A 22,539-nucleotide genomic window follows, 5' to 3' on the forward strand; every position below is an offset into this window, starting at 1 on the left:
CTAGGATGGAGGGTTGACTGAGGTTCAAGCCCAGGGTCTCTGGTCCACGTCCAGGGCTCTCCGTGTTCCCTGCCGCCTGGTGCTCCAGCTCCCCGTCTCGTTAGTCAGAAAGGACCAGTTTGTTTGCCTTAATTCAGAGATTCAGTACTTACTGAGTGCCTACCAAGACCTTAACCCTGCTTTTCATTGAAAAGGAACAGAAAAAATGTGCCCTGGGCTGGTGTTTACAGGTGTGTCGGGGGAGGGGCTTCCACGGGGAGGCGACCGTGCCCCTGTGGGTGGGTTCCATGGAGGCTCTGGGGTGACTCAGCCACCGGGTCGCTGTGCAGTCTTGGGGAAGCTGTCTCATCTCTCTGGGCTTCTTTTTTTCTCCCGTGTGTGGAAAGGAGCAGAAACCTTCATCCCAGGGCCCCTCGCAGTGCGTGGTGCCGGCCGGCTGAGCCGCGTGCACCTTTGGGGAAAGTCTCTGTCCTTGTCCGCGCATTCCCGCCACCCACAGGTCTGCCTGGGTCAGTGCCCAAGTCAGGGCTCAGCAGGAGACCCCACGGGCTGGAAGAGAACAGGGCAGGCAGGTGGAGTGGAGTCAGGACAGGCGGACCCCCTGCAGCCCCTCTTGTGGAGCCTCCCCAACCAGCGCCCTCAGGACGCAGCGCTCCCAAGGTGGGGCGGAGTGGAGGGCTGGGCTCGGTGACGTGGGCAGACCCTGTCCTGCAGGAATAACGTTTCCTGCGCTGTGATCTGTAAACCGAGGGATTGTGGGGCAGGAGTGGAGGTGATGTAGCCTGGGCTTTGCAGGAAGGCGGAATCACAGCCTTCGCGGCGGGTGAAGTAGAAGGATAGGTCAGTCAGCACCCAGTGGTGCAGTAAATGCCCCATCGTACTCAAGTTCCCATTTGAAAAAGCACTAAGTGTGGATGCTATGTAAAGTGTAATGATGGTCTCGTCAGAGTGCGGCGCCAGAGCTGTCTTATTTCCCCAAGGAAGCCGTAAGATGCCTCCGTCCTTCCTTGGGGAGTCATCAGACTTGAAGATGAGAGATGACAGGGTTTCCAGGAGCTGACCGGTCCAAGCGGGGATTCACTCTCCTCTTACCTCGGGCGCCTGCGGTGCGAGCAGCGCGCGGGGTGCCGCTGGGACGTGACTCTGCAGGCAGACAACCCAGACTTGAGGCCTGGCTCCACCTCCTGCTCGCTGGGGGCAAGTTTCTTACGCTCTCTTGCCCTCCCTTCCTCATCTGCAAAGGACACAGCACCTCAGAGGTTTGCTTTGAGGATTAAACCAAATAAAGTAGTGGGCACAGTGTCTGCGCCCAGTGGGCAGTTGCTGTAATCACTGTCTTACCTGTGGATCCAAGCACAGCCCAGGCAACCCTCACTAGGAGCGGCAGCGTGGTGATTCCTGTTTGGGTTTCCTTGAACAGGTGGTTTAAGTGCCAGAAATCGGGCTTGCCTTGAATTTGCTCTGGGGCCGTGGTGACCAAGCTTCGCCTGCATCAAAATCACCCGCCGGCTCGTGAGAGCACAGACAGCTGGGAGGTTTCTGTCCCAGTCCGTCTGGGGTAGAGCCCAAGATCTGCATGTCTCAGAAGTTCCCGGCTGGTGCTGTGGTCTGGAGACCACACTGTGAGAACCACTGCTTTAAATTTCTCAAATGTCCCTGATGCGACACGTGCGACACTTGGTCGAAGGATAATTCCTGGCCCCGCTCCTGCCAGGGTCTCACTCAGTGGGTGTGAGGTGGAGACCAGGAACACCTGTTTTGACAGATACCCAGGCAATTCCCATCATGTTCGCAGTTTCCTTCACACAAGCAGAGAATCTTGGCCGAGGCCTCATCAGCTCCATGACCCTTCCTTGGAGGGGCGGGAAGGGGCATCTTCCAAAGGGGGCCCTGGAAACAGTACTTGCATTTTCTCTGGGAGAGCCTGGGTGCCGGGGCAGGAGAAGGCTGGTCTGGTTTCCGTGTTTTCTCCTTCCTGTGTCGGGGAGGGCCGGAGCCCAGGTGTGCTTCCCAGACGGGCAGCCAGGGCTGCAGAGGACTCCCTGAAGGTCACAGGAGACAGGCTGGCCAGCCCAAAGGGTGACAGCGTGAGGAACAGCCCCACCGCGAGGCACGCCTGACTGCTCCCCTCGTCACCCTCCACCCGCAGGGTGCCGGCCTGAGCGTGGAGTGGTCTCCACTGCGTACAGATCGCAGGACCCGGCAGGTCTCCTCCACAGGCGGCTCAGTGCTTGCAGGGTGGGCGGGACCTCGGGACGGCCGCGCAGGACAGGGCATTGCTCGGAGACGCTCTGATTACCAGCGGGTTAACTTAAAAGGGAAGCCACCAGCAGCTTCAGGTGGTGTCCATCCGCGGCGGCTGCCCAAGTTCCCAGGTTGACTGCGGCAGCCCGGAGCCGGGTCGTGACCTTCCTCCTGGGTTTGACGGGGTGACCTGATGTGGCTGGACGCTGGGGGTTCCTGACTTCTCACCCAGACCACCCCACCTCTGGAAGCCCGGCCTCCTCATTTGTGGGAACAGGGATGATAACAGTGGCTGTGCCCTTGAGCTACTGTGTGATCAGCTGAGCTGATCCATGTGAAGTGCCTCGTGCTCCAAGCACGTCCTCTTCCCTGGATCTGCCCCTCTGCTGGCTCTTTTAAGTCTGGAGCAGACCTTGTCCCTTGAGAAGCTGCTCCGTTGACTTTGCATCCTCCTGCCAGCCCAGTGTGGGCTCGGTGAGAAGCCGGCGCCTGGGGAGGTCCGGGGAAGGCGCTGTGAGAGGAGTGATTGGGGCACAGCCGGCGGGGAGGCTTCTGCCCCGCGGTTCCAGCGGGACGCGCCAGCTCTGCTGATGGGCTTTGCTGAGGGGCTTCGCAGGGACCACCTCCCACCCTGTGAACTCGGGTGCAGCCTGCCTGGCCTTCCTGGTTGCGTCCCTCGTGTGCTTTTGCCCGTCTCGGCAGTGCCAGGCCAGCGATAAGAGAGGGTGTGGTCTGGGAGGCTGCCTGGATCAAATAGCCACACGGGGCAGGATGTAGTTACAAATGTGGAAACAGATCCCTGCTGTCGTGGAAAGCTAGTCTTGACGACTACATTTTCTGGCTCTCGTGTCTCCTGGGAGGCCGTGTCCTGAGGTCCCTCTCTCCTCCCTAAAGGACAGGGAAGTCGGTTGTCTTGTATTCTGTTCTGCTGTAGGGATTCTGCCCCCTGGACGTGTTCCAGGCTGTGGTCCAGGCAGGGAATGTGCCTCACACAGATCCTTCCTCCTGCCCCTCAAAGGCCAGACCCAGAGGTTCAGGCGCTGGGAGCAGCCCGAGAATATATCATAAGATGAGCCTTGAGTAGTGACTTCACACTGGGAATCTGACATGACGTGGGGAGCCTAGCCAGACCCGGAGGGCTGCTCTGAGGGCCTGTGGACGGTGATGCCTAGGGAGGAACAGCTGGCAGTACCTGTCCATCTCTGTCTTTCACCAAGGCAGGCAGGGCGGCTTGCCCGTGTCCCATCTCCAGAGGCACGTGGCACTCCAGAAGGATGGTTGACCTTCCGCCCTGTTTTTATGCTCTGTGCCTCCCTTGCTTCTCCGTGGTCCTTGAGCGGTCACAACTTGAAGTGGGGCCTCATCACGCTAGCTGCCCTCATGACACGGCACGGGGAGGGGCTGCCCTGAGCCCACCCCCCAGAGAGCTGCCCGCCGACAGCTGGGGCCCCAGTGTGCCTGGCCTGAAGGAGGGCAGGCTGGCCTCCCTGTCCACCTGAAGTGTTGCAAATCGACCTGAGGTTAGAGCTGAGCACAGGAGGCATTCTTACCCTGATTTCACGTTTGAAAGATGTTAAACGACACACATGGGCTCACACGTTGTCGTTAGTTAATACGAGTAAAGAAGTGAAATCACGACGATGAGGCACAAACCATGGCTAAGTAGACACGGAGGGCTAATCAGACTCCAGAGGACAGGCTTTCTGTGGTCCACATTCTTATGTCTTCCCACTTGAAACTGCCTCGTACAGACCCCCACCGCCCTGCATTTACCGGCCACCTTGTCTAGTCCTGGTGTTCGCATCTTCTCTCCCCAGACACTGAATATGTTTTCTGTGGCAGCTTTGTGACGTCTAGGAAGGGCACTGTGAGCAGAGACACTCAGTAAATTGTAGTTGAATGAATGGGTGAAGTAGGGTCGCCAGCCTGAGCTGCCGGCACCGAGGAGCTGCTCTTTCTGAGTTCAGCGGCTGAGCTTCAGTGGGTGCTCAGAAACGCCTGCTGAATGCCTGCGTGACTGAGTGTGTAAATGTGTAGACCAGCGAATGGATGGCTGGAGGACCCGAGTGTAGCAAAGCGTGATGCGATCAATAAAGTCTCACTCCACTAGGGGCACCCGCTACAAGCCGGTGTTCACACCCCCTTCCCGGCGTGGACACAGGCTTGGAGAGCATGACCAGCCAGCTCATGGTCACACAGCTGTCATGGCAGAGCCCTGCGGCCCAGTGAGGGGTCAAGGGACACAGCCCGGGAGGCCACCCTCACTTCTGACTCGATGAAAGTGATGGAGTCCCCAGCGCCACCCTCAGGTGCAGTAATTTTCTAGAAAGGCTACAGGACAGAACCCACTGGCAGGGCTGTGCTCACAGCCCTTCTCCGTCACGGAGCGGAGCGCGGAGGCCAGTCTGAGAAGGGTGGCTCCCGTCCCCGTGGGGTCAGGCAGAGCCACTCTCCTGGTGTTAACGTGTGACGACACCCACCGAGCCTTGGGGTCCACGTTCCCTGTGGAATGTGGTTGAGCCCGGTCTCCGGGTCGACTGATGCTGGTGACCCAAGGCCTTCACCCCAAACCACGTTCTTAGACTCTCCATCCTGACCAGAGGCCCCAGGGAGTCAGGCCTCCCTGTCAGGCAGGGCATCCCGGGGCTTAGGGTCTCCTCCCAGACACGGGTGGCCGGGCCAGGCTCTCTGCGCAAGGCGGGCGCTCTTAGCCCCGGGAGCAGGCGTCGGGGCCCCCGCGCAGCGAGCGCCTCTCCGCAGGGTGGGGGCTTGTCCAGGCGCCCTCACCCGCAGCGCTGCACACTGCGCTGTGGGGTTTGGGAGTGGGGCCCGGGGCTCCCTCTCCTGCGAGCAGCACCTCCGCCAGCCCGCTTCCTGCCGGCGGCCCTTCTTCCCTCCCGCGATCCTCTGACGAGACGGTGCGTCCACGGGAACGGACGTGCTCTTCACCCTTGGGCCCCAGGGTCATGAGCTTCGAGCCTGTGCTTGGCGGGGCTGCCCCGGCCCGTGTGACCCATCTCGCCCCCCATTCACCCTCTGTGCGCTGGCCCCAAGGTGTTGTCCCTCCCTTCCCGCCCGGCGGGTGCCTTGCCAGGAGCCTCTGCCTGTGCCCCTGGCTTTGAGCCGCCCCCTTCTCCGTTCTGTGGCCCCCTCACTGGGTTCTGTGGTCACTTCTGCAGCAGTTCTGAGTCCGAGATGGAGGAGGAGGAACCGCCGCTGCCCCCCTCGGACCTGGGCGGCGTTCCCTGGAAGGAGGCCGTGAGGATCCACGCTCTTCTGAAAGGAAGGAGTGAAGAGGAGCTCGAGGCCTCCAGGAGCTTCGTGGCTGGGGAGGAGGATGAGGAGGACGCGGAGGACGCGGAGGACGAGGAGGACGAGGAGGACGAGTCTAGTGAAGGTCAGAGTAAAGCCTCTCCTCCCGACCCGGCCCAGGTATGGGAGGCTTCTGTGGCCGGGGTCACGTGGCATGCCTCCCGCAGGCCCCAGGGGACCCACGAAGGGCTGTCCGGGTAGACCTGCACGCAGAGGCAGGTGAGGGCCTCCTCCAGGTCAGGCCACTCGTCCTATCCTGTTCCAGCTAAAGGAACAAAGGGAACTTAGCTTTCTGGGGGTTCCCTGGTTCCGGGTCCTGGACGTCGGAGGCTGCCGAGCATTGAGGAGGGAGGGCCCCCCAGGAGGGGTCACCTGTGGTGCGTGGTGACGTGCTGGGACCCGTGTCCTGGTAGGTCGGTCGGGCTGGCTCTAGATTCCTCTTGTCTCACACTCGAGGTGTTGGGTCCTGTCCCGTCCGCCTGTGTGATCCCGAGTGGTGAGAAGAGCTTCCTGGGCTCCTTCTCTGGCCTTTGTCGGAGGGTTATTCTCCCTGTTCCGGCTGCACCGGGCCTGGAGTGGTGAGCAGGGCCAGGCAGGCAGAGACCTGAGTCCGCGGGACCTCATGTCTGCTCAGGCCGTGCTCTCCCTGTGGGGTGTAGACAGGACGAGGAGGACGTGAGCCCTTAGCCAAGGAGCCCGGCCCGTGGGGCTGGCCCTGGAGGGCTCTGCGCCTTGCAGCTTGTCTCTCTGTTCCTCCTGGAGTTCCCTGTGCTCGGCGGCCAGTCCCAGCCCAGGCTTGTGTGCTCCAGCTCAGCGAGGGCCGGGCGCTGACCAGGCAGGGTGCGCGTTACCCGTGGTCCTCAGCTGGCAGTGGAGCCCCGAGCTGGCGGCTCTGACGAGGTCGGGCGGCAGAGGTGGGGCCTTCCTCGGGCTCCTGGAGCCCCCGTGGCCCCGGTCCTGCTGTAGGCCTCCCTCCCACCAGGAGGTTGGGGTGGGACCCCAAGGCAGCACGTGGGGCCTGCACACCGCCCTCGTGTGAGGAGCGGGGGGATGGCGTCCGGGGCTGCTTCCTCCGCCGGCTGTGTCTGTAGAGCCGAGTGCCCCGGCGTGAGTCAGTGGGGATCGCGTGCACAGCCCGCCCCAGGGAAGGCCACTCGGCTTATCTGTAGCTCCAGACACAGCCAGGGGTCGGGGTGTGCCCCCTTTTCAGGAGAGCTTGGGCCTGCTTCCCTCCCGAGACCTGATCTCCTGGACGTGGACGTAGCGTCCGGCTCCAGCCTGCGGGACGGGCTTGGAGCGGAGGAACCTGGGGATGACTCTTCTCTCTGTCCTCTCCTCCCCATCTCCCCCCCCACGCGCTGCTTTGCTGTGGGTGTGGAAGGAGAGTACTGGCCCCGGGACAGAGAACTCCTGCAAGGCCAGCCGCTGGGGCACCTGCCAGAGGAAGAGGACATGGGTACATGTGAAGGTACCTCTGCCCACCTCCACCCTGGCCCCTGGCAGCCATCCAGCCGCCCCCGAGAGCAGGTCCCCCGTGGAGAGATGGGGTTTCCTAGAGCTGCAGCGGCGGGTGAGGCATCCAGCCCTGGGCGCCCCTGTGTCCCTTTACCATTTGCTGCCAGTCCCTCATCCGGTTACGACTCAGCTCCTCCTCTGATGTGAGCCGAGCACCCCACGTCACCGTCAGCTCTCAGAAGTGGCGGGGCCAGCACAGGCGCCCGGAGCCCCTCCCCTGTGCCTGGGCGATGAGTCCCCAAGGCTGCGTGCACTGGCGACACGCAGGCACGCCCCAGGGAGAAGGGTCGCTGTCTTCCCCTGCTTGCCTGGAAGGTGGAGAAGGGGTCTGCGTTTCCTCCTTGACTTAATGTCTTCGTCCGAAGACAGTCGGGCTCTCTGGTGGCTGCTGTGACTCAGCCCCATCCAGCACCGCCAAGGCCCCTCGACCCTAGAGGAAGCCCTTAAAGGCCAGTGGCTCCCAAGAGACCACACGGGCTGCGACCCCACGCCCAGCACAGCCCCCATCCACGTTCGGTGGCCTTAGCGGTGAGTTCTGCCCACGTCACGTTCCCTGTTGCTTGGAGATTAGGAGGTTGTCGTTTTTGTGATGAAGCCAGAGCCAAAGCCAGTTGCCCAGTTAGACTGCAGAGAGTCCTTCTGCTCAGGTGGCACCTGCTCTTGCTGCCCGAAAAGCCACCCTCCCTCCTGTAGGGTCCCCTCCCCCAAGTTGCTGGCTGTCCCTTATTTTAACCCAACTGTGTGGCATGGTCCAAGCACTGATTATGTGAGCCCTCGGGGCAGGGGTGCGTGCAGATTCCTTGGGCCCCGAGAGCAAGAACAGCCTGAAGGCGGGGCCCCTGATGAGTTCTCACCTGGCTAAGAAGCCGAGTCTTATGTCCAGGGGGGGATCAGCGGGGCACCAGTAGAGTGTTCGGGAAGAGGGCTTTGACCTCAGAAAGGGCAAAGAGGGATTGACTTCTTGTTCCCATGAATTCCCAGAGCTCTGGGGTCTGCAGGACAGACTCCGCTTCCTCCCCACCGTCGCCTTCTCTGACCCCACCCCCGCCTCAGCCCAGCATGCTGCATGAGGCCCATTGTAGAAGGGGATGTTTTTCTCTTTAGCTGCAGAAGATAAAAACTAGAATCCCAACAGCGTCACTGTCTGCTCCCCGTGAGCCGGCTGGTTCGTGGCAGGACTGCCCTGTCCCGCCCCACCTCTGTGTCCACGCGGCAGGTGGCCATAGGCACGGGCTGTGTGGCCAACAGAGCCACATCCTTGGGACCTTGGGAGGCTGGCCCTGCAGAGGCCAGTTGTGACCCGCTCTTTTCTCCTAACTGGGCACTTGGGTCCCTCAGTCGCAGTTAAGATGAAAAGAGCTTCAGAAAGGAAGGTACTTTCTGCATCGGAGGGGAGTGTAGGACTCTCTTCATCCACATCAACAGCTGCATGAGGCTTGAAGGGACTGAATCAAGTTGAACGAGTAGAAGTCGGGCGTGTGTGTGTGTGTGTGCACGTGTGTGTGCGTGTGCTTATTCTCAATTCTTGCCTCTTTCTGATTCAAACTGATCCTGGCAAATATGGTAACTTTTCCTTCTGTTTCCTCTCCTGTGGTGTTTGATCCTTCCTTCCCTGGACTGTTTACTTTCTCCTTCCTTCCTTCCCGTCATCTCTCCCTTCCTCATCTCCTCTGCCCCTCGAACCTGGTACACTAGCTGGGAGCCCAAGGCTGCAGCAGCTCGTAAATCCAGCCGATCCCTTGGAGATCCAGGCTGACGTGCACTGGACGCACATCCGTGAGAGCCAGGAGGAGCGAGTGTCACCAGCCTCAGAGTCCCCTCCTTCCAGAGGTAACTCCTCCGGGTGCAGGGTGCCTGGCACCTCTGTCCCGCTTCCCCTCGGGCTGCCGGGGACTCTTCTGTAGGGCGGGGCCCCCAGGCTCCTCACAAGGAAGAGCCAGCGGAGCTCGTCAGAGGCTATGTGAAGTCTTGGTGGGTAAGAGGTGGGCTGTTGTCTGCTGACGCGGAACAGTGAACTTGACGTTGGGAAAACCAAGAATTTGCTGACTTTGCCCGTGTCACTAGGCAGGGCTCTTCCTTCTCCACTTGGAGGAATGTCCTGTGCTTTTCCTCGTGCGGTGTGTCTCGGTGTGAGTGTGCACGGACAGGATGGGGTCAAGGGACCATATCTTGGGCTGAAATGAAGGTTTGAGAAGAAATTGGTATCAAGGAGGCCTCTGAAGTGGCATCGTTACAGCTCTAGGTTTTAGGGGAGGTGCTGTGCATCCCATGGCGGGGTGATGATGAACCTTGTTCTGGCTTCTTTTAAGGAAGGAAAGGAAAACCTGGAGACCGTTGGGGGCGTCCTTCCCGTGCCCGCCCTCGGCGTACCCGCCTTGGTGCTTCGCCCTCTGTCTCTTGCTCACCTGTCTCCATGTTTGCACTCGGTGCCTGCTGGGGACACAGCCTGCAGGATGCCAAGGGCACAGAGTGGGTGGCCCGGCCCTCATGGGAGTTAGCCACCTTCGCCGCAGGCAAGGCCCACCTCTTTAACCACGTTTGCAGCCGCGTAAACACCCAGCAGCTCTGCAGGAGCCGAGAGAGAGCCTGCTGACGGGGGACGCCACCTTGACCCCCCCGTGCTCTCTCTCCTCTCCCTGGCCCGACGCCCCGCTTGTCCCTGGTCGGTGCCGGACGGGCCTCGGGCTGTAACGTCGTCCGTCTCTCTTCCGTGTGGACTCCAGGAGGGCCTCCACTCTCCTCGCCGGAACGCTTACTCCTGTGTAACTTTGTATTTATCGTCTGTTTCAAATTCAGGGCCCGACCTTCCCTCCGTTCGCCGTGCAGCAGTGCAGGCCTGGCTGGAGTCGGTCTCCGGAGGTTGTCGGGTGATGTTCGTTCTCTGCCCGCTCACCATAACCACTCTCTTGGCAGCTCTGCTGGTCCCTTAACCCTGGACTTCCGGTGCTGCCGCTAGCGCATGCGCGGCGGAGGGCGGGGGCACGTGCATGCCTCGCTCAGGCCGCCGCCCTTGCATGGACCAGACACGCGCCACGCGCCCTCCTGGGAAAACCAGAGCAGAGCAGTAGTGCAGTCGGGCGGGGGCGGGGGTGGGCGTCGTTTTGTTAGTAGAGATCGGGTGAAACCGAAGCCGAAGGACCGTGTGCAGCACTGAGGCTCAGAGTCCGCAGAAATGAGGCTGGACAGTGGCTGGGTGCGGGGTGGAGGATTCTCGTAACAGTCAGCAAACCTCCCGGGGTGCCACGGCTGAGGCAGTCAGTACTGGGATGAGGGCCAGGCTGGGTCTGCAGGCCGAGGTGCAGGGCTCCGCAAGCTCTCAGGCCACGAGGGAGCCAAGAGCCCTTGCTTGTCCTCAGTGCACTTTTGGGGGGGGGTGTTTCTCAGCGAGGGGCTCTGGCATCCGGGCAGGACGTGGGACAGCCTTGGCCCCCACCGGTTGTGAAATGCAGAAGGGCCGGGTGCCCCTTCCGGGTGGGCAGGATGGTTGCCCCACCAGCCGCCTGCCAGCCGCCCGTTGTCCTCCTCGGCTCACAGGTCAGGAGGCACCTTCACGCCGAGCTGTAGAGAGGGCTGCGGTCACCCTCTCCTAATTAGTTTTGTCCCCAGGATGGTTGGACGAGGCTGAGGTATCGGGACGTCCCAGCGGCCGCCGAATAGACCAGAGCTGAGCGTGTCGGCGCCGCCTGCTTCCTTGTGTGTGGCTGCTTCTAGCACCCGCTCCGTCCTAACTTGGATTAACCCCCAGTTCCCTCCCTCAAGCTATGTCTCTTTCAGCGTTGCTGCTGCTGCATTGATGCTTGTCGTGTATTTTGATACGTGTGACAGTCGTTCCTTTCAGGGCGCCGCTGAGGACCGTAGACTCCTAGCCCCGAGTCTGCGCAGATGTTTCTCTGAGTAGGAGAACCACTGGGGGCCGAAGGGCCAGGTCTGGGCTTGGGCTGCTCTAGTGTCCTGTGTCTGGAGCCACGCCAGGCTGGGGAGTCCATGTCACGCTTGCTTCCAACGGACTTGTCAACACAAATGTGTAAAATTGCCTCTCGATGCCTGGCTGCTCACAGACTGATTCTAGCACGCGTGTGGGCCTGGCGGGCACCCGCCGTGGGGCGGGCCCGGGTTCTGTCCCCATCACCGGCCAGCTCCCTGTCCCACAGAAAGCCCGGGGAGGAGAGGCTTGTTTGCCTCAGAAGCCCCCTCCCCTGGTGTGTGATGAGTGAGCAGCAGTGCTGGCGCAGAGGTCTCGGTCTATGGAAGTAACTGAGTGCTCTCGCCAGGACTGCTCCTGGCAAATGCCATCGTCACAGGAGGGCGTCCTGGCCCTGCCTCGTGCGTCCCAGACCGACTTCATAGCACTCTCCAGAGCGGTGTGCACCATCACCTCGTCTTAATAAGCCGAGTGCCCAGAAGGGGTGGTGAGGATACGTAACAGCTTAAGGAATTATTTAAAAACACCAAGACTCACCCACCTGCCACCTGGGTCAAGAAATACATTCCTTGCACCTAGAGGTGCCCACCTCCAGGCCATCACGGCTGTCTTGTCCCCAGTTTCCTTGTGCTCTGACCCTGTGGCCGCTCACGGTCACTGCTGGTTACTGCACAGCCCCAGGCGCCAGGGATGCAGCTTCACGAGGCTGGGCTGCTGGCCGTCGAGGGTCTCGTGGTCCTTTGGCCTGGCCTTGCGTTTCAGCGGGCTCCTCTGCTGCCCAGCCTGCCGGGCTTGACCCTCAGGCCAAGTATGTGCGGGTCAAAGGCCAGCCCCTTTCCTGAAAGGAGACCTGAGAAGAGCCCCCAGGAGCCCCGGGAGGAGGGACCCCTGGTCCAGGCAGCGCGATGCATCTGTGGCTGCTTCCTGCTGCCTTCTTGTAACCTGAACTGTAGTCTGAGTTCTTCTTGTGAAGGGTTGGGAACAGGTGTGAGAGTGTGTGTGTGTCTGAGTGTGTGAGTGTGTACGTTAGCCTCCTTGCTCAGGAGGAATGAAGCTTTGCCGCGTTTTGCGGCGCTGAAGGGCTGGTCTTGCGTCCAAAAAACGAACTTTCCACCTCCCCTCGTCCCTCTCTCTTATGCTTAAAAAAAGTACGTGTCTAAATTCTCCCAAGCGGGGCTGCAGCCCTGCCGGTCGGTCACCCCCCTGCACATGGCACTGGTGCCAGGCTGAGCGGTGGGGCTGCAAACAGACCCCCCAGCTGCCTGGGCTCCGTGTCTTCCCTGAAAGGCAGGGTTAGCAGCCTCCTCGAGGGTTAAGCGACTCGTGCACGCTTTGCAGCTGGGTGCCTTCCTGATCCGTGTTCAGGAGGCCCCGCCCAGCCCGGCCCCGCCCTGCTCTCGGAGACCTCCCGGCCCACCGACTCCCACCCAGGCAGGCTTCTCCCCTCTCCTCCTTGTGGTCGTCACGTGATAGCCCTGGGAGTCCCCTGCCCATGCGTCTGTCGTCTGTCTGTCCGTCTCTCTCCTCTTCCTTCCTTTGAACATCTCTGCCTTGCAGTCCCGTTTGACGAGGATGACCTGGAGGAAGACGTGGACTCGGAGCCAGCAGAGATAGAAGGCGAGGCAGCGGAGAACGGGGACACGGGGGACACTGGCGCAGAGCTGGGTGATGGTACGGGGACCCCAGAGCCTCCCCCAAGCGTGGTGCCCGCCTTCTTCCTCCTGGGGAGGGAGCCGCAGTGGTCTGAGCTCAGGGAAGACGGAACGCACATTAAGACGAAAGTGAGGTGCTCAGAGGAGCGGCCGTTAGGGCTCCTGGTTCCTTCCTTGTTCTGCCACTAATCTGAAGGTGTGTCGCTTCACCCACCCTTTGGACATGGGCTGCACTCGTTAAGTCGTGGGGAGAAACCGAGCAGATTCGGGGCTTCCTACGAGGGCTTTAATTCAGCTGCTGCCTCTGGAAGCTGGTACGAGGAGGAGATGGCGTTGAGGGGGAGGGGCAGGGACTGGGCTGGGAGGTGAGAACGGGCGGGGCTGAGCGCTAGGAGCCTGGAACTGGCGGCAGGGGTGGCAGGGCCAGGAGGGCTCCGAGTCCCCTCCCCGAGGCTGGTCCTTCCTGTGGAGCCGTACGTGTGCTCAGGAAGGCCTGCACCCTCAAAAGAGAGGGGGGTGCCACGGGTGTCCTGGGGCTCCGCGTCACAGAGGATGCTGTGTTGATGGACGAGTCTCAGGAGGGGGACCAGTGGGCAGCGCCTGGCCAGGATGCAGAGCCGGCTGGACCTCACGCTGCAGCTGATGGCCTGGCGGCTGTCCTCTGAGGAGCCGGGAGCCTGACAAGGAGCACAGCCTCACTTGAGGTCTGTGCTCACTTCCCTCGGCAGGTCAGCACTGGTCGGACGACGTGCCATCAGAGACCGACACGGAGCTGCAGCAGGTGGCGGCGGGAGTGGGACTGGAGCTGCGGGTGTCTGAAGGCGAGGAGGAGCCACCACCGGCCTCGGCCTCGGCAAGGCGCCCAGAGAGAGGTCTGTGTGCGAGCCCCTCCCCTCCCTGCACAGCCCCTTCCCCTGTGGCACCTGTGCAGCTCACCTTTGGACCTTTGGACGCAGATCCTACACTGGTGACACGGCCGAGGCCGGGATGCCCTGGGAGCAGCCCCGCTGCAGCGCGAGCGGGTGTTTCATCTTGCAAATCCTGCGTCTGTTTTCTCAGGTCGCTCCCAAGTCTCCAGCCCCAGCCGGTCCCCTGAGGAGCACTCGGTCCTGTCCTCTCCAGCCCACAGCCCCAGGGCACAGGTAAGGACTTGGGGCCCACTTTGGAGGCAGAGCTGATGGGACTCCTTAGGGGCCTTGGTGTGAACCCAGTTTTTTATTCCCTGTGCTGATGGGCTGTTGAAAACAGGAGTGGCCCTGGGGCTCCCGCCCGGTGTGGCCTGCTGTGCGCCAGGCCCACCGCTGAGCTTCCCACCACTGTTCTCTGTGCGTCCACACAGCACGCCGTTTTAAACATAAATTTATTTTTAAGTTAAAACAGTAATATTTGTGGGAGTGCTGGTTTGATACAACAGATGTGTTTTTTCTCAATATTATGCTAAAATGAATGTATGATTTTCTAAATTAAAAATACTTGTCCAGGTGACCAGTGGTCTTTGAACTACGCACTGCAGGATGCTCCATAAATAGATAGTAACACTGTGTCCTGTGGAGCACGTTTTTAGGGGAGGCCATATAGAGGGCGGCCGGAGCTCGAGGCCTGGGACTACTTGGCTTGGTCTTTGGGGTCCTGAGGAGCAAGGTGATTTGGGGGGTTTCATCTGCAGGAGGCCGGGGCGTGGCAGGACGGGCAGTCGGGAGGCAGACTGCGATTGATGCTGTTTTAAAGTCTCACGTCAGGGCTTCCCTGGTGGCGCAGTGGTTGAGAGTCCGCCTGCCGATGCAGGGGACACGGGTTCGTGCCCCTATCCCGGAAGATCCCACATGCCGCGCAGCGGCTGGGCCCGCGAGCCATGGCCGCGGAGCCTGTGTGTCCGGAGCCTGTGCTCCGCAACGGGAGAGGCCACAGCAGTGAGAGGCCCGCGTACAGCAAAAAAAAAAAAAAAAAAAAAAAAAAGATTTTAAAGTCTCACGTCAGAGACCTCGGAGCTCTGGGGCTGGTCGTTAGCATCCTATGGCTGGTGTCAGTTCAGGGCCCAAAGAACCAGTGCGTTTGGGATGAACCAAACCTGAAAGCTTCACATGTTCACTGGGTGAGGGGCTCTGAAGCTTGACAGACAGATCAAAAAGGGTGGTGTCCTCCTGGCCCTTGATCGTGGCCCCCCATATGGAGAGGGTGTTTCAGGAAGCTCAGGCCCTTGGTGGGAGAGCACGCCCGTCAGAACCCTGCCTTCTAAGCAGCTCCTGTCACCTTGCTTTCCCACAGGGCGCCCGAGCCCCGCTCGCCTCTGTAGCTGCCACGAGGGGATTGCCCGCGGAGAGCCCTGTGCCAGAGCCAGAGCCAGAGCTCCCCCATGGGGAGCCCACAGCCGGCACTCCCGTCCGATCGCAGCCCGAAGCCAGGACACCGCCCTCGCCTGCAAGCCCACAGCGCCGGTCCCCGCTGGCCCCCCTCCCCATCTGTTCCCAGCCTCAGCCGTCCACCGAGGCCACCGTGCCGTCCCCCACCGTGTCCCCCATCTGCTTCCAGCCTGTGCCGGCCAGGACCTCCACCCCCCTGGCCACCCTCCCCGTGAAGAGCCAAGGGGTCACCAAGGACACACTGGGCAGCCCCCTCCCTGGGGACGAGGCCCTGAAACGCAGCGACCTGGTGGCAGAGTTCTGGATGAAGAGCGCAGAGATACGCCGCAGCCTGGGGCTCACGCCCGTGCGACGGGGCCCTGGACTCGAGCCCGGATTCCAGCCTGCGCCCCTGCAGGCCTGTCCAGCTGAGAAGCTCCCCCAGGGCGAGGGACCCTGGCTTCTGAAACCCACACCTGTTCCTGGGAGGCTGGGGCCGCCCGCCGCTGGGGGGACCCAGCCCTCCCCGCCCACCCCAGGGTCCCCACCTGGCAGGGAGCCGAAGGGCGCCCGGGCGGAGCACAGAGACCTGTCCAGCAGCTCAGGGCTGGGCCTGCAGGGCAGCTCCTCCCGCACCAGGACGCCCGGCAGCCAGAGCTTCAGCACCTCCGACTCCACCATGCTCACGCCCCCCTCCAGCCCTCCTCCCCCGCCTCCCGACGAGGAGCCCGCCACCCTTCACGGGAAGCCGGCCCTGGCAGGGCAGCTCGCAGCCTCGGAGCCCCGAGCACCGGCCGCGTGCGCGCGGACCTTGCGGGAGCCCGCCCGGCCGCCCCCGGAGGAGGCACCGAAGCCATTTGTGGAGAGCGTGGACGAGATCCCCTTCGCGGACGATGTGGAGGACACGTATGACGACCGCACGGAGGACTCGAGTCTGCAGGAGCCCTTCTTCACGCCCCCCTCCCGCTGGCCCTGCCCCGAGCGGCCCCTGGCCCAGGAGAGCGGCCGGGGGCCCGAGAGTGGGGTCCCGCCGCAGAAGAGGGGGCTGCCGCTGGTCTCCGCCGAAGCCAAGGAGCTGGCGGCCGAGCGCATGCGCGCCCGGGAGAAGTCGGTGCGGAGCCCGGCGCTGAGGGACGCCATGGCCCGGCAGCTGAGCAGGATGAAGGAGATGGACACCGTGGCCACTGCCCCCAGGGCCCCCAGGACCCCGGCGCCCCGCAGAGCCACCGCCGTGCCCCCCAAGGGCCCCGAGGAGCCCACCCCAATGCACAAGGCCACGAGTGAGGAGGTCCCGTCCCCTCCCTCGGACTCAGGGGGCCTGGACGGCTCGGTCACCTCGTCCGAGGGCTCCAGCGGGAAGAGCAAGAAGAGATCGTCCCTCTTCTCTCCCCGAAGAAACAAGAAAGAGAAGAAGCCCAAGGGTGACGGCCGGCCCCCGGAGAGGCCCAGCCCCAGCGCCCTGGAGGAAGCAGCAGCCAAGCCCAGGTCCCTGTGGAAGTCCGTCTTCTCCGGGTACAGGAAGGACAAGAAGAAGAAGGGCGATGGCAGGTCCCGCCCCAGCACCCCTTCCAGCGGGACCGCCGTGGACGCCGGCAAGCCGGGGGCGTCTCCTGTCACGAGAGCAGGTACAGCAGCACGGGGGCCCCTCCCGGGCAGAGCGCACGGTGCGGGCTCTCCAGCCCCTGCAGCTCCCTCGAAAGACCCACTTCCCATGCTGCCCCCTCCCCCGGGGCTTCCTAGGGAGAAGGAAACTAAACCCAGTAGGATGTTCTGAAACTAGCGCGCAGCCGGGTGGGGGCCGTCGGGGGGCTGTGACTTCCCAGGGAGGGCCTGATGGTCAGTGGCTGGGCGCTGGCGCCAGACGGGGCCCCTTCGGTGCATGTGGGCCCAGTCCCACCCGGATATGCGTTAGCATCCAGTCTCGTGGCTCCGGGTGCGGGACAGACCCAAGCCGGGGAGAACCGCACCTTCGCTCCCTTGCCCTGGGCTGCCGTGGGTGTGGAAGTGGGGAGAGCACCCCGTGTGGCCACTGGTCATTGTCCCTGCCCTGCCTCTGCCCCCCAGAGCTGCGGCCCCGGCACCAGCTGAGCTGCTCGGAGGACTCGGACATCTCCAGCGACGATGTCCTGGAGCGGACCTCCCAGAAGTCCAGGAGAGAGGTGGGTGGGCCGCGGCTGCGACTCAGTCCCCTGTTCAGCGCCCCACCCAAGCTGACGCGCAGCTGAGCCCTGCGCCTGGCCCGTGTCCAGGCGAGACACGGCGGGAGCTCTCCCCTGGGCCCGAGCCGCCTGTGTCAGGGCCAGTCTGAGGGGGAGCGCATCCCTCTGACCACAGCTGTCCCCGGGCCCCAGGCGCCCTCCTCATCCACGCCGACAGCGAGTCTGGGACCCCAGCCCTAGGATCCCACGAGCGCCCCGTCGCTGGGGGCCGCGTAGGGAACACGGAAGTCAGGGCTGCGCCCAGGACGTGCTGACCTGGCACGACGTTATGTCCGGGTACGTGATAACGTCACTCCGGTTCCGCCCCGAGTACGCTATTGGGGTGGGGGAGCTGCGTGGGAAGCACCTTGTGCTGAGGACACACGAGCTGCGTCTGTGGGGGGAAGGGCCGTGGCGTATGCAGGCGACTCGGGAGAAGAGGCACAGGTGGGCGAGGGTGTCGTCCGCCTCTCCGTCTCCTGCGGGTCTGAGCATCTTCAGAGTAAGAACTGAGGGGCATGGGACACCCCCAGAGCATGGGGCTCCGGCAGCCGGTGGGTGGGGAGCCTCCTGCAGACCCCCACGGGAGCCTCGGGTCCGCGCAGTGGGGCACGTGGTTCCTCGACCCTGCTTCAGGCGGCTGTGAAACCTGAGTTTCATTTCATTTAAAAAAGCAAAAAACTAACTAAAAATGACTTATTTTTATTTAAAATGTTTATATAGAAAAATTAATACAGATTTTTAAAAAATCACCTGTAACCCCGTCAACAAGAGATAACTCACGTTTCCCACTTTGCCTCAGTTTGACTCAAATACAACCAAACCGTGCGGCCTGGCCCAGGGCGTGAGCACCGGCCCCAGAGCTGGCAGCCACGTTCCCGGGGCTGAACCCCCAGAAGTCGGTGAAGCACCAGCGCGTTTTTTTTTTTTTTTTAATTGAAGTGTAGTTGATTTACAATGTTGTGTTAGTCTTAGGTGTGCAGGAAAGGGATCTAGTTATACATATATATGTGTGTATATATATACGTATATTCTTCTTGAGATTCTTTTCCATTATAGGTTATTACAGAGTGCTGAGTAGAGTTCCCTGTGCTATACAGTAGGCCCTTGTTTATTATCTATTTTGTATATAGTAGTGTGTGTCTGTCAATCCCAGACTCCTAATTTATCCCTCCCCTACTTCCCACTTGGTAACAATAAGTTTTTTTTCTATGTCTGAGTCTACTTCTGTTTTGTATATTAGCTCATTTGTGTCATTTTTTAAAGATTCCACATATAAGTGATATATGGTATTTGTCTTTCTCTGTCTGGCTTACTTCACTTAATGTGATAATTTCTAGGTCTATCCACGTTGTCACAAATGGCATTATTTCATTACTTCTTATGGCTGAGTAATATTGCGCTGTAGATACGTGCATGTCTTCTTTATCCATTCCTCTGTCGAAGGACATTTAGGTTGCTTCCGTGTCTTGGCTATTGTACATAGTGCTGCAATGAACATTGGGGTGCATGTATCTTTTTGAATTATGGTTTTCTCCAGATATATGCGCAGTAGTGGGATTGCTGGATGATATGGTATTTCTGTTTTTAGTTTTTAAGGAACTTCCATACTGTTCTCCATAGTGGCTGCACCATTTACATTCCCACCAACAGTGGAGGAGGGTTCCCTTTTCTCCACATCATCTCCAGCATTTATTATTTGTAGGCTTTTTGATAATGGCCATTCTGACCAGTGTGAGGTGATACCTTGTTCTGGTTTGGATTTGCATTTCTGTAATAATTAGCGATGATGAACATCTTTTCATGTGCATGTTGGCCATCTGTATGTCTTTGGAGAAATGTCTGTTGAGGTCTTCTGCCCATTTTTTGATTGGGCTGTTTGTTTTTTTGATATCAAGCTGTATGAGCTATTTGTGTATTTTGGAGATTAATGCCTTGTTGGTCTCATGGTTTGCAAATATTTTCTCCCAGTCCGTAGGTTGTCTTTTTGTTTTGTTTATGGTTTCCTTTGCTGTGCAGAAGCTTTTGAGTTTCATTAGATCCCATTTGTTTATTTTTGCTTTTATTTTCATTACTCTAGGAGATGGATCCAAAAAAAAATTGCTGTGATTTATGTCAAAGAATGTTCTGCCTATTTTTTTTTGCGGTACGCGGGCCTCTCACTATTGTGGCCTCTCCCGTTGCGGAGCACAGGCTCGAGACGCGCAGGCTCAGGGGGCCCAGCCGCTCCGCGGCATGTGGGATCTTCCCAGACCAGGGCATGAACCGGTGTCCCCTGCATCGGCAGGCGGACTCTCAACCACTGCGCCACCAGGGAAGCCCTGTTCTGCCTATTTTTAATCTGGGAGTTTTATAGTATCTGGTCTTACATTTAGGTCTTTAATCCATTTTGAGGTTTTTTTGTTTTGTTTTTTAGTTTTTAATTTATTTTTTTATATAGCAGGTTCTTATTAGTTATCTATTGGATGCATATTAGTGTACATATGTCAATCCCAATCTCCCAGTTCATCCCACCACCACCACCACCACCACACCACCCCACCCCACCGCTTTCCTACCTTGGTGTCCATACGTTTGTTCTCTACATCTGAGTCTCAATTTCTGCCCTGCAAACCGGTTCATCTGTACCATTTTTCTAGATTCCACATGTATTCGTTGATATACGACATTTGTTTTTCTCTTTCTGACTTACTTCACTCTGTATGACAGTCTCTAGATGCATCCACATCTCTACAAGTGACCTAATTTCGTTCCTTTTTATGGCTGAGTAATATTCCATTGTATATACATGTATCACATCTTCTTTATCCATTCGTCTGTTGATGGGCATTTAGGTTGCTTCCATGACCTGGCTATTGTAAATAGTGCTGCAGTGAACATTGGGGTGCATGTGTCTTTTTGAATTATGGTTTTTTCTGGGTATATGCCCTGTAGTGGGATTCCTGGGTCATATGGTACTTCTATTTTTAGTTTTTTAAGGAACCTCCATACTGTTCTCCATAGTGGCTGTATCAATTTACATTCCCACCAACAGTGCAGGAGGGTTCCCTTTTCTCCACACGCTCTCCAGCATTTGTTGTTTGTAGATTTTCTGATGGTGCCCATTCTAACTGGTGTGAGGTGATACCTCATTGTAGTTTTGATTTGCATTTCTCTAATAATTAATGATGTTGAGCAGCTTTTCATGTGCTTCTTGGCCATCTGTATGTCTTCTTTGGAGAAATGTCTATTTAGGTCTCCTGCCCATTTTTGGATTGGGTGGTTTGTTTTTTTAATATTCAGCTGCATGAGCTGTTTATATATTTTGGAGATTAATCCTTTGTCTGTTGATTCATTTGCAAATATTTTCTCCCATTCTGAGGGTTGTATTTTGGTCTTGTTTGTAGTTTCCTTTGCTTTGCAAAAGCTTCTAAGTTTCACTAGGTCCCATTTGTTTATTTTTGTTTTTATTTTCATTACTCTAGGAGGTGGGTCAAAAAAGATCTTGCTGAGATTTATGTCAAAGAGTGTTCTGCCTATGTTTTCCTCTAAGAGTTTTATAGTGTCTGGTCTTACATTTAGGTCTCTAATCCATTTTGAGTTTATTTTTGTGCATGGTGTTAGGAAGTGTTCAAATTTCATTCTTTTACATGTAGCTGTCCAGTTTTCCCAGCACCACTTATTGAAGAGGCTGTCTTTTCTCCATTGTATATCCTTGCCTCCTTTGTCATAGATAAGTTGACCATAGGTGTGTGGGTTTATCTCTGGGCTTTCTATCCTGTTCCATCGATCTTTATTTCTGTTTTTGTGCCAGTACCATACTGTCTTGATTACTGTAGCTTTGTAGTATAGTCTGAAGTCAGGGAGTCTGATTTCTCCAGCTCCGTTTTTTTCCCTCAAGACTGCTTTGGCTATTCAGGGTCTTTTGTGTCTCTATACAAATTTTAAGATTTTTTGTTCTACTTCCGTAAAAAATGCCTTTTGTTGTTGTTGTTGTTGTTGTACACGGGCCTCTCACTGTTGTGGCCTCTCCTGTTGCGGAGCACAGGCTCCAGATGCGCAGGCTCAGCGACCATGGCTCACGGGCCCAGCCGCTCCACGGCATGTGGGATCTTCCCGGACTGGGGCATGAACCCGTGTCCCCTGCATCGGCAGGCAGACTCTCAACCACTGTGCCACCAGGGAAGCCCTGCCATATTTTAAATAAATTTATTTATTTTATTTATTTTTGGCTGTGTTGTGTCTTCGTTGCTGCTTGCGGGCTTTCTCTAGCTGCGGCTAGTGGGGGCTACTCTTCATTGCGGTGCATGGGCTTCTCATTGCAGTGGCTTCTCTTGCTGCGGAGCACGGGCTCTAGGCATGGGGGCTCAGTAGTTGTGGCTCGTGGGCTCTAGAGCTCAGGCTCAGTAGTTGTGGCACATGGGCTTAGTTGCTCTGTGGCATGTGGGATCTTCCCAGACCAGGGCTCGAACCTATGTCCCCTGCATTGGCAGGCAGATTCTTAAGCACTGTGCCACCAGGGAGGCCCTTGAGTTTATTTTTGTGTATGGTGTTAGAGAAGGTTCTAATTTCATTCTTTTACATGTAGCTGTCCAGTTTTCCCAGCATCGCTTATTGAAGAGACTGTTTTTTCTCCATTGTATATCCTTGCCTCCTTTGTCATAGATTAGTTGACCACAGGTGCGTGGGTTTATTTCTGGGCTTTCTATCCTTTTCCATTGATCTATGTGTCTGTTTTTGTGCCAGTACCATACTGTCTTGATTACTGTAGCTTTGTAGTATAGTCTGAAGTCAGGGAGCCTGATTCCTCCAGCTCCATTCTTCTTTCTTAAGGTTGTTTTGGCCCTTCAGTCACCCCCTTTAATTTAATAGATAAGTGCTGGTCCTCAGGCTGTAGTTACTAGTTCCTTTGGATTTTTTCACGTGCCACATGGGGAAATTACCTGTCTCCTTTTTAACTGCCTTGTTCTGATAATGAAAACCTTCTTCACTCTGTCTTGAGGCAGGATGTGTACACATGGCCAGGTGTGGCCTCCGGGAGGCCCTGACCTGGGAGAAGCGGCTGCCCCTCTCGCTCCCTTCCTGCCTTTGAGCTATTTAATGGGGCTGCCAAGCAACTCTGTTCTAGGCTCAGTGGGTGAGAAGAGGCCACGCTGACTGCCTGCAGTATCCCTGGTGCCATTTAGGTCCCTTTCCTGGTGTATAATCAGGAGATGGCCACCCCGTCCCAGGGCTGCTGGGGCCTGTTCAGGGACACCAGCAGGACAGAGAACTTGGGTGACAGGCAGTCTACCCGGGTCTCCCACCACCTGCCCTCAGCCATCACCCTGCAGTGTTCGGCCAGAGAGAGGAGTCTGAGCTTGCACAGAGAAAGAGCT

At 58.4% G+C, this 22,539-nt stretch overlaps 1 protein-coding gene across 1 annotated transcript in view; it reads left to right on the forward strand.

Moving 5' to 3' along the window:
- The window catches only part of MICAL3 (microtubule associated monooxygenase, calponin and LIM domain containing 3), a gene marked incomplete at its 5' end in the record, with an annotated part of 60,804 nt that overhangs the window by 18,776 nt on the left and 19,489 nt on the right, over window positions 1-22,539 (forward strand). The window contains 7 exons of the mRNA XM_081249106.1: window positions 5,424-5,641; window positions 9,868-9,930; window positions 12,551-12,664; window positions 13,374-13,517; window positions 13,705-13,787; window positions 14,911-16,609; window positions 17,049-17,143. Coding sequence (XP_081105232.1) covers window positions 5,424-5,641; window positions 9,868-9,930; window positions 12,551-12,664; window positions 13,374-13,517; window positions 13,705-13,787; window positions 14,911-16,609; window positions 17,049-17,143 — 2,416 coding nt within the window. The remainder of the gene's footprint in view (window positions 1-5,423; window positions 5,642-9,867; window positions 9,931-12,550; window positions 12,665-13,373; window positions 13,518-13,704; window positions 13,788-14,910; window positions 16,610-17,048; window positions 17,144-22,539) is intronic.

The sequence above is a fragment of the Mesoplodon bidens genome, assembly GCF_964165515.1.
Source record: "Mesoplodon bidens genome assembly, chromosome: 11".
In the NCBI taxonomy this organism is placed as follows: Eukaryota; Metazoa; Chordata; class Mammalia; order Artiodactyla; family Ziphiidae; genus Mesoplodon; species Mesoplodon bidens.